Below are 16,011 nucleotides of genomic sequence, written 5' to 3'. Positions count from 1 at the left end.
CATCTCAAAGCTAAATGGATCCTCACTTGGCAAAGCACTTGGAAAAACTTCAACTGAAGGTGCCAGGTAAGGGAATGCAGTATTTTAGGGTATTTTTGGTGATTACACTGGGGGGACACCTCTGACATGCAGAAACCCCAGAGAAGCACCATGACAGCTACAGGAAAGAAAAAAAGAAAAAAAAAAAAAAAAAGACTTTGTCCTGGCTAACATTCACAAAATGAAATTACAGTTTCACCCCAGGGAAAAAGGAAAAAGCACTTAGATTTTGTTTAGATTGAAGTGCTGCAAGCCACACCACTTATCTGCTATCAGAGCAGATTTCAAGGCTGCTCCAATGATTATTCAGTAATGAAGTAACTGGAATGGGAAGGCATGCAATTAGTCCCATCTCCTTCTCCTCTAAAAAGAAAAAAAAAAACAAAAAAAAACCCAGAACACAACAACCAACAGCACTGACATTATCACCTCTCCCTCTAGCTCTGCTACCCTCATCACTTAAAATACCTACCAAGCAAAGGGAAGCTGTCAGAAGCTGCTAACAAGCCTGGCTTGGCCCTCATTGGAAGCTGAGGTGATATCCTCAGTGTCTCATCAGAAGAAGTTACTGGTTTGCTTACTGGGATGTTTTCTCAGGTACCCACACATGCATATATTAAGCTCAACACGCCTGCATTTGGCTATTCCAGTAAAAGCACACACTTCCCAGAGGAAAAAAGCACTGCTGTTCCTCCTAGCTTTAAGTCAAAGCATCTTTCACTAATTCTCCCAGGCACGACCACTGTGAAGTGAATATATTCCACTCAGGACACAGCTATCACTCTCTGGCACTTTGTGTGGCTTTACTGAGCCCAGCCTGAAAACCTTGGCTCATTTTACCCGAGCAATTTGCACCCTGCCTTCCCTTCAAGAGTTGTGCTTTGTGTTTCTGAAGTGGCATCCACAGCTCCTTCCAGAATTGCAACTCAGCCCCAGAGTATGCAGAAAGGCCCCATACACCCCAAGGCCAATGGCAACTCACAGTAAATCCCTTCTTCCAAACTGCAGTTCCAATAAAATATATGTTGACATTTATACAAGCTCAAAACTTCACCCATCCTCCCCAGCAATACCAGGTGGTCTAATTAAAGACAAGCCCTCTCCCAACAGCCTTTGCCTCACATATACCCCAGGGAAGTTTCTCTATCTGATATCACCACCTTCTACATTAATTTTTTTTTCCTCTCTAGGCTTCTTCAAATAGAAAGCCTGGCAGACTACTCAGTCCAGAACTGTCTGTTCTGCCTGGACAGCCACCTGATGAAAAACAATTCCCTGTTGGTGTATTGTGACCCAAGGAACACAAAAGAATAATAAAATAAATAAACAAACAAACCACAGGAGTTGCAACCAGTATTAATGCAACTAGGAACATCAATTACACCCAGATTAAGTTCTTTCTTTTTTTTTTTCCTGAGTTAAGCTCTTCCCAACCTCTTACATTTTTCCCAAAGATGAATGGGCCACCCCTGCAGGGCACTGGTGTCTTCACTGCCTTGGATTCACTCAGACCAGGGATGAAGTTCCATTAACTTCACAAAATTCACACCCAACCTTTTCCTCACTGCCTGCATTTACTATCCCAAAAGAGGAAATAGGAGGGGGAATTTTTTTTTAGGAGAAACAGGGCATGCAGAATGCTGCAGAGACATGTGCTACCAAGTCACATCAAGTACTACTATTTACCCTACAACTTACCCCAAAGCCTATAGCTGACCCAACAGCACATACACCATTTTAACAATCCCATAAGCTGGGAGAGCCTAACAAACAAAGCAATCATTAGGAAAACTGGTTTGGCCCACTCTTGGTGACACCCCATGCACCATCCTGAAGGGACAATGACTCAAAGGGCTTTGAGCTCCTGGTGGCAGCTGCATTAAAAGAGTTCCCAGGAACCTGTACCAAAGCCACTTCTGTCACAAGACCAATTTGAAGCAAGTCATTACACATTTTCATATGAGTACATCTGCAGTCCTACTGCATCTAAAAAAACATCCATAAGTATCCTAAGAGAAACACAGGGATTTTTTTCTTAATGCTGTGGAAGGAGGATTCATTGCTCTCAGTAATCCTCCCACAGCCCAAACTGCAGGAGCAGCAGCAGATTTACTTGGACTTCAGATGCATCAACAAGCACTCTGCATCTTCATTCATGTGTTTACTAAGACAAAGTTACCTCATTTAAAAGGATGACATTAGAGTCTTATCCTTCTTTAGAAAGGAAAAAAAAAGAATTAAGAAACTAATCTTGTTTGTTTGTCCCACAGTGGGAAGCAAACTCTGGTGGTCTGATGGTTAAGCTGAGGTCTAGAAAACCACTTCCAGAAAACAAGCTTTCCTTGAAGTTGGTTTTTAGAGATCATTTATCAACTCCCTGACATTTCTCCCAAGTTCCACTGCTGTTCAACAGCAGATTGCCTGAGCTACACATGCCCTGTGCAGGGACAGCCCTCTTCTCCCCAGGACAGGACAGGGCAGTCATGAAGGCAAATGAGTAAGAAAATTACAGTCAACATGATAGGCAGCACAACCCCAAAGCAAGAGCACCCTAACAGCACAAAGATTTGGGGTAGCTCTGTGTCCATGGTCACAGGGAGCTTCTTCCAACCTCAGGAGAGGAGGAAGCACAAAAGGTTTGAAGACAAACACGTTAAGATTGCAGTCCCAGTGCCTGAGTGAAGGCTTCCTGAAGGAAAGGATTTTTAATCAAGACATAGGTGAGGCAAAATTGAGAACAAAGACTTCAACAAAGAGCTTTATAAATCAAAATGGAACCTCTGGAAGCACACGAGGCAGAGAACACAAACCCCAATTCAACATGAGCTACTATCACATGGTACCCAGCAAACCTTTTTGAACCCAGTGTCCAAACTCTCTTTTTAAAATAATAGCCTCCAGTATGACACACTGCAGAAAGCTGAACCACAGGCACAAGCCATGAGTCTGTCTTTGAAGTTTAGATACAACAGAAAATTATTTCACTTACCCAGATGCAGAAGGATAGCTGCTGCCTTTGATGCTACAAGAAATTTTGGGCTTAAAACTGCCCAAGGACTTCAAATTGCTTGTTGGGCTGAAGAGTGGCAACACCCAAACCTACACATACACAGGAACATAATTATGCCTGGTCTAGACTTGGCTGGGGGGGGGGAGAGGTGTGGAAAAAAAAAAAAAAAAAAAAGAAAAGAAATAATCTTTTCAGTGATGTTAGCAGGCAAAGAAAATAATAGCATGTACAAAGAAATCTCTGGAGTGACTTATGAACAAGATTTTATGCTTGGCTTTCTGCCAATTAGAGAGGAATTAAAGAGCCTAGCAATATAACCCTGCTCATCCCAAAGAAGAAACTGCATTCTTAAGTAATCAACAGTGAGAGGGAAGAAGAAAGAGGGACAAAGACTTGGGACTGCACAGTAAAATAGGAAGTTTCTTATGATGCTGAGACAGAAAGCAGACTAAGAGTGCAATACAGAAAGAACAGCTGAAATTTTAAAATTAATCTGAAAGAAAACTAGCCAGTAAATAACAGCTTTCCAATAGAGCAGATAGTAGTTTTTCCTATAAAATTCCAACCATTTTAATATTTTACAGACTATACACCTCCCTTGACCATCAACCAGCAAAACCAGTAAAAGGAGGATGTCAAAAGAAAAACAGCAGACCAAGTGGAAAAAACATTGCTAAACATCTTGAGAAGGAGAAAATGTGTGAAAACCCAGCCTTCCTGTAGGAGAGAACAGCAAGCAGCTATCTGCAATGGTGATTTTATATCCAAGCCCTTTGCAGCTTAAAAATTCATATTATGAGAGCAGCTTTTAGCAGAATTAGGACCAGACTTGACATGCCCCGATTTCCCTAAGGTTAGTTTTTGAAAACCATCTAAACCTAAAATATTTCAGGTGCTCTTCTCACACTACAGAAGAGCAACTGAAACCTAGCTTCTAATTTGATTATTACAGATTCTGAGAATTTAATTTCAACACTTTTATTTGAACGACAGAAGGATTTTTTTGTTGGATTGCAATTTGAAAGTTACTAGAAATGGCAGCAAGCTGCTGTTATATGTTAAGGCATTGCACGGAGGGAAAAAAAAAAAAAATGGTACTGAAGCTGACTAAACCAAAGCTTGTAAGAGACCAAAAACATGAAATGAGCTAGAAGTAGCTTAGGAGTTGCTAGGGATGTTTAAAGTTAACAAAATTCTAAATTAAATGGCTGCCGCTTATGTTTGCCAAAAAATTATGCAAATTTCCAAAATTCATACATAGGAATTAACACAGCAAAAAGCAAGTCCCAAATAAGTGATGAAGTTAGCCTTGATCTTATTTTTCCAGCAGATGGAATTAGCTGTGTGGGAAGTTATTTTTTTTTTTTTTTTTCAGTCAGAGATTAAACATATTATCCTGAATATCAATTCTGCAAATACAGCATATTGGATACATGAATCCATTTCAGGAATATGCAAAAAACAACCTAAATCCTTCTTTATCATCATTTTAAGGACAGTTGAGGAGGGCTGACATATTTAATACTTATTTGTCAAACCAATCAACTATCTGCAGACAATTTAGCTGAAACAAGTTTCCTGAGAGTACATCAGTGTTAATAGTCCAAACAGGTTTTTCCAAAGAAAAATGTCTGCCTTGACTAAAAATACATCCTCTTGATGTGCTAATTGACAGATCATAAAAAGTCACCCAAAACTGCAAGTTTGAACAATATCCATCAACTGACACCCTCCAGTTTTTGCACATTACTTCTCCAAAGCCTGGTTTTATCCACTGTATATCATACACTGTAACACAGAAATCCACCTTTTCCATTGCTATTCCCAATTTCTCTCTTCATCCTTAAAAAGATTCAGCCTTCTCCTAAGCTTTGTTATTCTCAATGGCCAAACCTCACCTTGCCCTTGACCAAAATACTCCCCCTGTGTTCCACATTCTGAATTTAGTTTCCCTGAACAGACAAGCCAAGAGCTGCCCCAGTGCCAAGTTACTCTCAAAGACATCCAAAAACTCAACAGCTTTTCTCCTTTGCCTTCCTCAACCCTGGTATTTACATCATGCTTACAGCAGCATGATCCAGAATGCTGTTATCAGGAGCATCCAGATTAGGAGGTACCCACCTAGGGCTGCCCAGTTCTGGGAGAATCAGCAGACAAGTCTTGAAAAAACACCAAACCCACAAATGCTGCACTCACCATGAAGAAAAGTTAGGTTGCTTCTTGTGCTGTACAGGCACCAGCTTCCAAAGAGAAAGGTGGTGAAGGAAGGGAAAACAAGCTTCCAGTCTTGCTACAAGAACGTTGCTTTCTAGCTCCAGGTAGACCAGAAAAGCTCTCCAGAACTTGTGTGTGTGTGTGTGCTACAGAAAGCAGCCAAAAGCTACATAATTAAAGGAACATAGGGAGGGGAAAGTCAAGTTTAACTCTAATTGAAAAGTCAAGTAAGCAACACACTGGATTGAATGCTATTAACCACAACTGTGCAAATTAAAAGTAGATGTACTGAAAGCAGCAGAAAACCTGCCCGAAACAAAAAGAGAATTCTCAAACAAAAATACTTTTGTGGCCAAATGAAATACTGAGCTTAAGTAAGAAAGCAAGCACTTCTATGCCTCTCCTGCTCTGTCCTCCACCCCTTCTCAACCAGGGAGTCTCATTTATCTCAAAGCAGTCAAAAGAAAACACTTCCATTTTTAAAGTGAGAAAAGCTGTAAAAAATTAAAGCCCTGTCTGGCACGCACAAATAATATTTGAGAAATCCAGAGGAGATTCTCCAAGTTAGGGGAAGGATGAAAACAGTTCTGAATAATTTCCTTTGCATAGCCCAGTGTTCCTGCCAAAGCAGTTCTGTAAATCCCATGACAGTTCAGATAATTCTCATTCCTAGAACAACAACAACAAAAAAAAAAAAAAAAAAAAAAAAAAAGAGCTAGATTGAACATTAGCAACATTAATTGTGTGATATGACCTGAATGATGCAACAACAAGTAGTTAAGTGAACCACATCTGCTGAATTTTTAATCACTGGTTGTTTCACTGCAAGGCAGCAGAACACTGTGAATTGGCTTCCAAGCACTGTAGAGAATGGCACATCAGGACAGCAGGATTTTCACTGGCAGAAATTCAGCCTCTGTGCTACCTAAATGCTATTAGTTTGCATTGAACTGCAGACACAGCAAGGATTTTTTTTTTTTAATTCACATGGAAAATAATGCTCCTTTCTGTACCCTAATATACAAGTCAGCCATTTCTTCATCATGGTATCTATTTTTTTTTAAAGCTGACATTTTCCTAACAGCCATTCATGCTGTGAATATACCCTCTGTGGTATATTTTCACTCTCAAAGCAGCATCAAGGAGTCATGTGGCTGCCCAGCAGCTATCAGATGTAGTTGAAGCTCCAATGTGTAGGAGGGTGACCTCTGTAAACAGTCACATTACCTCCCCACTGCAAGAAGAGGTCCAGTTGCAAAATGTTTAGGTGCACCTGAGCTATATTTAATCCATCTGCCTCTAAGACCCATTGCACTGACACTGCAGACACCCAGGTTTTACCATGAACTGGCTGTCCAAGCAAGTGCCAGTGATGGGAGCTGCACAAGCCACTATTCCAATGCCTCTCCTGCTGTGACTTCTGGTTTTGATACCTAAAATAGCTGGATTAAAACTAACCCTCCTGCCTACAGTGGTAAATACATCTCCAGTTATGCTCTAGGCATAAGACTGCAACAACAGGATTAGCAAGTGATACAGCAGGTATTCCACAACAAGACAAAAAAAGAAAAGCTGTTTGGGGAACAAATGCAAAATTCCACAAAAATCTCACAACTACAGCCAGAATCCACACTACGGGCAATTATGCCTATTCATATTTTAGGGGTGAAAGAAAAAAAGACAGAAAAAAAGACATTAAACGAAGGACAACACTCATCCATTAAAGTCTGTCACATTTAATAGAGTCTAACTGTAATAAGCTAATGGAATCAAAATAGCTTAGGAAACAAAACCAGTAAAATATGGTACAAATAAAAACTGAGCAGCCACACATACCAAAGCAGCATTCCTGTGCCCTCTTCACTGCAGAGCTTACAAAGCTGGGAAGCTGGCCCCTAACCAGTAACTTTCACTAAACTAAGATCCCCTTCAAAGCCTTAAATGTATGGACAGGAGCAGCCAGTAATGTATTCAATGACTAAATAATCCACAAGAGCCAAAAAAAGCAGCAGACAGGGACAGGAGATGCATGTTGACAGGGACAAAGCTACATTATCTTTAATCACAGGCTTAGGAGGAGTTTTATGTTTTCCTTACAAGCTCAACTACCAGGTACAAGAAAAGCTGGTATCTTCTCCAAAAACCACCTATCAAACCTGCAGTGGGAATACTGAAATATGCTGGATCTGCTGATAATAAAGCAACCAAGATTTGAGGACTCTGCTTTGTTATGCTACAGGGCAGTGAGAAGTGAAAATAACACATTTTCTATCAATGTGTTGGCACCTGGAACCTCAGGAACAGTTAAGCATCTAGGTAGCACTGTAAGTCTACTGCACAATATTTGATTTCACAGCACCACAAATGGACCTTGGCACCTCTGTACCCCAAAACCACTGCCCCTCCTGGCACAGGACCCAAAGGGCATATGAACCCTCTCTGAACATATGCTCCTGCTGCTATTCTGGCCAGCACTGTGGTACTGGATGAGCTCCCAATCCTAAGGGCCACAGAAAAATGTTTTATATGCCTGTAAGAAAATCAGCTGCAGCTTAGCACCTGACAACTCACTCACACATCTTCACCATCCTTATCTAACTGGAGAAAGATTTTAAAGAGCATTTCGTGCAAGTGAAATGTAAGCAGCTTCCTCCTCAACCTCTGCTTGTCCTCCAGTTAAACAGGGAAGAGACAACTTAGTCATAACGAGCAGGCAAGATGATTTTAAGACACAGGTATCAAATCAAATCCACAACTTTTCACACCTATTAAAACATTGTCATAGAAGAGGAGATTTTGAGAAGCACAAAGCAATTAACAGACACTGCCTTTGTTACCAGGCTCCTGGTGATGATGCCCAGAACTCCCTGACATTCCATTTCTTCCCCTCAAAGGCTCCGTGCTACAGCACATTTATGGTTTTAGCATGGAAGGGGAGAACTGGGCATGAGAATTGGTTTTAGCATGAGAATTGGGAATGTTACCTTCAAAACGAGTCAATAAGGCTCTTTCACTCAGGCCCAGGGAAGGCAGAAGTGGCTGCTGGAAAGCATGGCAAGGCGCTCCCTTGCCCCTCCCCTCAGGACCCAAAAACGCTGCATTCAAAACACTCCCATCCCCTGCAGCAAGGATTAGCCATTTATTAAAAAGGAATCAAAACACTGTAAAAGGCTTCCAGTAACGATTTCAAGTGTTAAAAAAAAAAAAAAAAAACCACTACAATGCAACTCTGGTGCAACTAGAGATGCATCAGGAATTCTGGGCAATGAAGAACAAGTAGCTGAGTCGTAGGCAAGATGATGCTGATCAAACAGCTCAAGAGAACTAGATTTTTATTTTTTTAGGCAGTCGTTTGGCTGCCTCCACATCAAGCAGTAACATTAACAACCTCCAGCCATCTACTGGGTTTGATACTCTGCACTTCCAAAACAACCGCCGACCTCCGTGCTCGTTTTGATGTTATTTTTGCCTCTTCTCTAGGAATGAGGGACAACGATAATGGCCAATTATGTAAAACCTTTCAGCCGAGAAAACACCAAGCACCACGCAAACGCTCATTAGGACTCATGACTCGAGTCTGCACTGCACATTACCCCGTTCCAAAGCCAGCCCGGCTATCTCCAGCCACCAAAACTGGGTATCTAGAGCCACGGCATAGCCCAGATAGCACGCAGAGCAGCAGGGTGAACCACTTGAGTATTTACACAGCTTTGCAGGCGGGTTCTACAGCCTGCAACAAACCCCGAGCTGCTCCAGCAGAGCTTCACAAACCCATCCAACCTGGTTATTTAAAAGCAGAGCAGAGAGACGTAAGCTGCTCTTGGGCGTTGTAGAAAGCACCTCACTGGACAAGCATCAGAGCCACTTCGCTGGCTGATAGAAGGAGATTTTTTTCCAACTGGAAGTTACACAGCACAAGTCAATAAACCTCAGTTTACTGAAGAAATTCAAAGCTACACTTATTGTTTCCAGTAAGGCCTTGGAGGAAGTAATTTCGAGAAGAAATCACTTCCACCACAATTGTACTTTTAACCTTTCTGTAGGTTCTTACGCCATCCCCACACGAACGCATTATTAGAAGCATTACCTACAATATCTAACAATGATTAAAGCCTTAATTTTGGATCATTGTTTACGTTTACTCAGCTTCACAACCCTTCCTCCGAAAGGCTGACCGATGCACGGCAAACAAACGCCATCAGGAAGTGACAGTACACCGAAGATTAACATTTTGGGGGAAATACCTGGGGGTCCGTTGCTTCAAGAAACGCCCAGCGTTGAGGCCAAGACCCGCAAATACCAGAGGGGAGCTTGAGAACGACCCCCGAGCCCCGGCTCTGCCCTGGGCCAAGCGTGGGCCGGCGACCAGGGACGATCGCGTTATGCAACGCCCGGGAAGGAGGGGAGGAGAACCGCCGCGACCCGCAGGCCCGACCCCGGCCCTGAGGAGGGGACGGAGCCCGGCAACCCCCGGGCCGCCCTTCCCCGCACACACACGGCGGGTTCCCGCTGTCAGACCCGCCAGGCCGGGCCCCGCCGGGAGGCGGGAAGGCCACGGGAGCGCGGCCAGAGGAGCCGAGGAGGGGGCACAAGGGGGGAAGCGCGATTAAACCCCTCGGAAGAGAGGCGGCCCCCGCGCCTCACCCTCGGCAGGGGAGAAGGTGCCAGCGCGGAGGTGAACACCGAAATTAAACCGAAAGAGCGTAAACCCCAGAGGGGACGGGAGGCGCCGCGCCGGGGGAACCAGGAGGCCCAGTGCCCTCCGCAGGGCCCGGAGCCGCGCAGCCCCGTCCGGCGGGCAGCCAGCAGCCCCTCGGCGGCCCCCGGAGCCGCCATGGCCGGCCGGGAGAGCGGGCGGTACGTGCGGGGCCTGTTCGCCGCCCACCTGCCCGCCTCGACCCGCGGCCCCGCACCGAGCCGAGCTGAACCGAGAAGGCCGCCCACACCCCGCGTCCCGGCCCCGCCGAGTCCCGAGAAGCCTACCCAGAGCGGGGCTGGCCGCTCTCCCGCGGGGAGGAGGGGACGTCCCGGCGGCGAGCTGCTCGGAGCCGCCAGGCTGGGCTCGGCGCGGCCGGATCCCCGCTGCGCCGAACCGCGGCGGCGGGAGGGGCCGCGGAGGCCGCTCCAATCGGCGCCCGGGGCGGGGCGGAGCGGGACGGGCCCGGGCCCGCCGGGGAGGGCCGAGGAACCGCCGACCGCCCCCGCGCCGTGCCAGGCACCGGCAGCCCCGCAGCGCCTGGCAGCGCCGGGCGGGCAGCGCTGGGGCGGGGGGCCCGACTCGGGGCCCCTAGCGTCTCTCTCCTCAGGGTTTCCGGGATCTCCGCCGCCCCCCTTCCCGGCCCGGAGCTCTCCCCAGGGCCCGGAGCTCTCCCCAGGGCCTCCGCGGTCTCCTCAGAGCGGGGCAGGGCAGGTTTAAGGCCGGGGAGGCAAGGTCTCGGGGCTGAGCCGGCGGTGGGGTCGAGGGCTGTCCCCAGGGCTGGAGCCCGCAAAGCCTTGCTCGCCCTGGTGTCTCAAGGCCCAGAGGTTCGTGCCGAGGTGCTGGTTCGGGGTGCTGGTTCTCGTGCGACCAACGTGGCACTGAAGGGAACCTGCAGCTTCTGACTGCATTTAATAAGGTGACAACAGGCTAAAAACCTATAGAGTAATTTGCAGGAGGCCAAAGAAACCCATTTGATAGATCTTCTGGCTTTTAATTCTACCTAACTCCTGATTTCAGGGCCAAAAGAGCTGCGTCGAGGTTACTGAAAGTGTTAAGGAACCCTTACTGGCACGGATCCAGCCCTGCCAGCTTCTTTTGCTAATGTCACCTCCCTCGCACAATCCCTCAATACCCTTTGCTGTCATCCGTGCAGATGCTGCCGTGGGCAGAGGTCACCATGAGCTGCTCTTCCTGGTGTGGATGTATCCTGGGAGGCAGAGCTGCACCAGCCTTGGACTGTGGTTCATCACCCAAGCATCATCCCAGCCAGGTTCTCTCTGCTGTCCTTGGAAAGCCCTCAGCCTGCAGGGAGAAAAAGAGGTACCAGAGAAGTCATCCAAAACCAAAGGTATTGAGAAAAAGAGTGAAATGCAAAGAGAAGGCACTGGGAAAAGGGGAATTAGGTGGTGGCACCAGATGGCAGCTTGAGCCTAAGGGGCTTCTGCAAGAAGCAGCCCTCACACCTCCTCAGATTTCAGCAGTTCCTTTGTGCTTAGAGGGAAGCAGGGAGAATCGTAGAATCACAGAATCATAGAATCAGCTGAGCTGGAAGGGACCTCAGAGCTCATCAAGTCCAACCCTTGATCCACTCCCACTGCAGTTCCCAGCCCATGGCACTGAGTGCCACATCCAGGCTCTTTTGAAATAGCTCCAGGGATGGAGAATCCACCCCTTCCCTGGGCAGCCCATTCCAATGGCTGATCACCCTCTCCAGAAAGAAATTCTTTCTAATGTCCAACCTAAACCTCCCCTGGCACAACTTGAGACCTCTTGTGCCCTCTTGTCTTGCTGAGAGTTGCCTGGGAAAAGAGCCCAACCCCCCCCTGGCTCCAACCTCCTTTCAGGGAGTTGGAGAGAGTGATGAGGTCTCCCCTGAGCCTCCTCTTCTCCAGCCTCAACACCCCCAGCTCCCTCAGCCTCTCCTCATAGGATCTGTGCTCCAGTCCCTTCACCAGCCCAGTTGCCTCCTTTGGACCTGCTCCAGCACCTCAATCTCCTTCCTGAACTGAGGGGCCCAGGTCCCTCCAGAAATGATCCAGGGGTAAGAGCAGGGTTAGCAAACCAAAAAGACCTGATCTGTGTGACCTGCAGGAGGGCAGCAGCAGTGCTTATTCTCTGTAATGCAACACTGGGAGAAGATCCTTGAGAAGTTAAGTGTGTCAGCACAGCACTGTGCTGCAGCAGCCCTGATGATGGGCAGAGCTAATTAGCCAAGGCCCAGGATCACATTAACGTGGCATCTCAGATGGCTGAGATGAATTTCCCAAAGTCTCTGGAGGTCCCTGCTGTGTACAAAGACAAAAGGAGGACAGGAGGGAAGATAGAGGTAAACTGAGTTGCTGAAGGTCAAATAGCACATCAGTGAAAGGATGGAAAACAGAAACTACAGCTCCTCATCCCTCCAGTACTTTCTCTTCTGGACCACCACAAAACACCAGAAAAACAGTGGGATTTAGCTGCTGCTGGCACAATTTCCAGGGGAAAATTGTATAGTTTGGAGTAGGACCTTGTTGATTTTTTTTTTTTTTTTTTGTGCACGTGGAAAAAACCCAACTGTTTACTGGCATGGTACCACAGAGACACACAAGATAACACCAGATGACTTCAAGGGAAATTAAATACATGCCCTGTCATATTAGAAAAAGTCCCCACAAAGATACAGACCCAATCTTTTGTTGTAAGTTGATAAAGACAGCTAAATGCCATTTGCTGCTAAGTGACTCCTAATGATTAAATAACCTTTCTCCCCATCATCCCACCCTCACCCCCACCCGGGGCCTTCAGTGATAATATAAGAAAGATTTTGCATGTTGTTGTTTAGCTTACATGGCCATCTGGCATTTTTACATTTCAGTAGCCTTGAACATTAAAAAAAAAAAAAACAACAGATAAAGAAAACCAGTCCTATCTTATCAGAGACCTGGAGAAGTTTAACTCTGTCAAACTACATAGGATTATCCAAGTCATTATAGTTCTTTTACTGTTTCCATCTTAATTAAGGGTCCTGTTTCTCAAAGCTATGTGTTGTACTTTCTAAACCATCCTTATTGCCTCTGTATTTGGTTTAGCTGTGAAATAACTTGACTTCCAGACAAGATGTTCTGCTTCTGGGCAATGGGGACACACATAGGAGATGTGTGCTGAGAAAAAATACCTACAGGTTTTAAACCAAAATTAAAAATACCAGAAGTCCTGCCTAAGCTAGAGAAAAGGATACTCTTTTCAAATGAAAACAAAATGGTCCTGGTGTAACTCAATTAGAAACCTGTTTAATACTGCTGAAACTTCATCTAATACCACCACACTAAGCTTTTTCTTCATCTGCTTTTGCTAAAGGGGATAAAAAGTACAGGTCACCCATAGTACCACACTCCAAAGGCAAAGAAACAGCAAGAAGTTTGGTCTTAGCTCAGCAGAGACTTATGGTTGAATCCACCATTTATTTTTGGGTTAATTCCCACGTTCCTCCATGGAAGAAAACTGAGAAAGTTATGCAGTGCCCGGGGAGGAAAGGTGGAAAGAAAGGTGATTTTCTTACAAATATGGCTTCGGGCCTTGGAGGACAAAAATATCTGCAAGATGCTTTCACCTGTAGTGCTAGAGAGGATATTTGACTGAAATCTGTAACAGTAGGGAACATTTGGTGTAAACACACCATAAACCCCAGAGGACATGGAGGTATGCTCAGCTAACAACCACTCAGGCTTTGTTTCTGACTGTACTTTGCCTTCTAAGATTGCTGCTTTGCATTTTAGACTAGTTCCAAGCTGGGAACTTGTAAATGTGCTACAACATCCAGCTATTAGGTGTCAGGCTGCCAGAGTGCAATCTGATAGCCAGAGTCAGGTACCTCATCCTATTTATAGCGTGGAGAGTGTTAGAAACCTCCCAAGGGCAAGAGAAATTCCCTCCTCCTGAGCAGAAACCTGGCTGCAGGAAAGATCAAACACAGGTTGGATCAGCCTTTGCTTTGCCAGGCTGCAGGGTCCCCCACACAGGTAGGGTGTAGAAGTCTCTTTGAAGGAACAAAGGTTACCAATGTATTTCATAGAATCATAGAACTGGCTGGGTTGGAAGGGACCTCAGAGCTCATCAAGTCCAATCCTTGATCCACTCCCACTGCAGTTCCCAGCCCATGGCACTGAGTGCCACATCCAGGCTCTTTTGAAATAGCTCCAGGGATGGAGAATCCACCCCTTCCCTGGGCAGCCCATTCCAATGGCTGATCACCCTCTCCAGAAAGAAATTCTTTCTCATGTCCAACCTAAACCTCCCCTGGCACAACTTGAGACCTCTTGTGCCCTCTTGTCTTGCTGAGAGTTGCCTGGGAAAAGAGCCCAACCCCCCCCTGGCTCCAACCTCCTTTCAGGGAGTTGGAGAGAGTGATGAGGTCTCCCCTGAGCCTCCTCTTCTCCAGCCTCAACACCCCCAGCTCCCTCAGCCCTTCCTCACAGGACTTGTGCTGGATCCCTTCCCAGCCTCCTTGCTCTTCTCTGGACCTGCTCCAGCACCTCAATCTCCTTCCTGAGCTGAGGGGCCCAGAACTGGACACAGGACTCAAGCTGTGGCCTCCCCAGGGCTGAGCACAGGGGCAGAATCCCTTCCCTGGACCTGCTGGCCACGCTGTTAACTGTGGGCTGTAACACAGTGGGCTCTGCATTTGATGTAGTTTGTTGTAGGTGGTAGAGCAAACACTCAGGAAAAGTGAGGCCCTCTCCAAGTCCAAATGTATCTCTTACCTGCTTGGACAATTCCTCCTCCAAGGCTACAAGGTGAGGCCTCATGGTTTGGTGAGTGGCTCCCTCATGCTTCTGTTCAAAATGCGCTGCCTTGCAAAGTGACCTTCAAAGAACAGAGCAAGAAAATGCAGCAGAAGGTTTAACTGTGTCTCCTAGTTGTGGAAAGAAAGGAATTTCACTTCTATTTTCATCTCCTATAATTTGTTTTTAAAGTAGCAACTGCTGCAGATGGAAAGCAGACTGAGGAGTGGGAATAGCAGCCAGGGCACTGCCATGCTTTTGCTGCACACCACTTGATGAAGAGGCTATAAATTAAATTTGGCAGGAGGACTCTGTGTGCTCTTGGCAGCAGCATGCTGGCCTCCTCTCAGCAGTTTGCCTACAGAGGCTTTTTTTGACTCCATGCTGCAGGCTACAGCTTTATAAACCCAATTTGCCTGAACTTTCAGCAGAATATATTAGAAATTGTAATTATTTGGGGGTTAAATTTGGAGATAGGTTTTCCTACACACTCCATATTGCTCTTCAGTAAGGTGGGAAGAATTACCCTCACAAAGAAAGCTACAACACAGGGAGTTCCACCTCAACATGAGGAGAAACTTCTTTATTGTGAGGGTGAGGGAGCACAGGCTGCCCAGAGAGGTTGTGGAGTCTCCTTCTCTGGAGCCTTTCCAAACCCACCTGGATGTGTTCTGTGTGTCCTGCCCTGGGGGATCCTGCTGGGGCAGGGGGGTTGGACTCAATGATCCTTAGAGGTCCCTTCCAACTCCTAACATTCCATGCAGGACAGTATCACATCTGAGGAAATGAAGAGTAGAAAGAGCTCCAAGTTTTCACATAATGATCTTGGCACTAATTGTATCTGCTAATGGCAGTGGTATTGTCAAGAAATGGATACATTCAGATTGGTTCTCAAAGCTTCAGTGGATAAAATGGAGGGGATATTGTCCTAAAAAGAACCAGAACTATGTGAGAATGACTCAGCTGATTTTTCAGGCATCTGTACAGAATAATGAGTTTGTAGATTTGTAACTGCTTGTTTCTGCTTACTAGATGGCACATTTATTCCTCTTAACACAATAAAATCAGCAGCAATCAGGGATCTGGCTGGCAAAAAATATTAGTTTCCTCTTAAAGTGACATTGCAATACTTCAAAAATCATGGCATTATTCAAAGCCCTCAACACCCTGGCAGTGACCTAGATACTGTCACTGCAGCATGTTAAGGAAACCCATCCTGGTGCCATCCTGGATGGCTCAGGTAGCAGCCAGAGAAGGTGCAGAGCAGAACCTGAGCCTGCCACAGGACC

The 16,011-nt window shown here is 46.0% G+C and overlaps 2 protein-coding genes across 5 annotated transcripts in view; one reads left to right on the top strand and one right to left on the bottom strand.

Annotated features, from left to right (window-relative positions):
* FBXO34 (F-box protein 34) overlaps nt 1-14,830 on the bottom strand; it is a 46,927-nt gene extending 32,097 nt beyond the window's left edge. For 2 of the 4 annotated variants that reach the window (XM_071745214.1, XM_071745207.1), the window contains exon 1: nt 10,247-10,399. The gene's annotated coding sequence lies outside the window, so the exon portion shown is untranslated. Of the gene's footprint in view, nt 1-10,246; nt 10,400-11,094; nt 11,265-14,701 lie in introns of those variants that run through there. The other 2 variants (XM_071745208.1, XM_071745210.1) reach the window with 2 other exon arrangements.
* Nucleotides 9,441-10,679, top strand: LOC139796669 (proline-rich protein HaeIII subfamily 1-like). Its single transcript, XM_071745045.1, has 2 exons — nt 9,441-9,474; nt 9,616-10,679. Exons 1-2 carry the CDS (start codon nt 9,441-9,443, stop codon nt 10,677-10,679), a joined length of 1,098 nt encoding a protein of 365 aa, XP_071601146.1.
* Nucleotides 14,831-16,011: the final 1,181 nt, after the last annotated feature.

The sequence above is a fragment of the Heliangelus exortis genome, chromosome 5, assembly GCF_036169615.1.
Source record: "Heliangelus exortis chromosome 5, bHelExo1.hap1, whole genome shotgun sequence".
NCBI classification, from domain to species: domain Eukaryota; kingdom Metazoa; phylum Chordata; class Aves; order Apodiformes; family Trochilidae; genus Heliangelus; species Heliangelus exortis.
The sequence above is the reverse complement of the archived record's forward strand: the minus strand, read 5'-3'. Positions and strand labels throughout refer to the sequence as shown.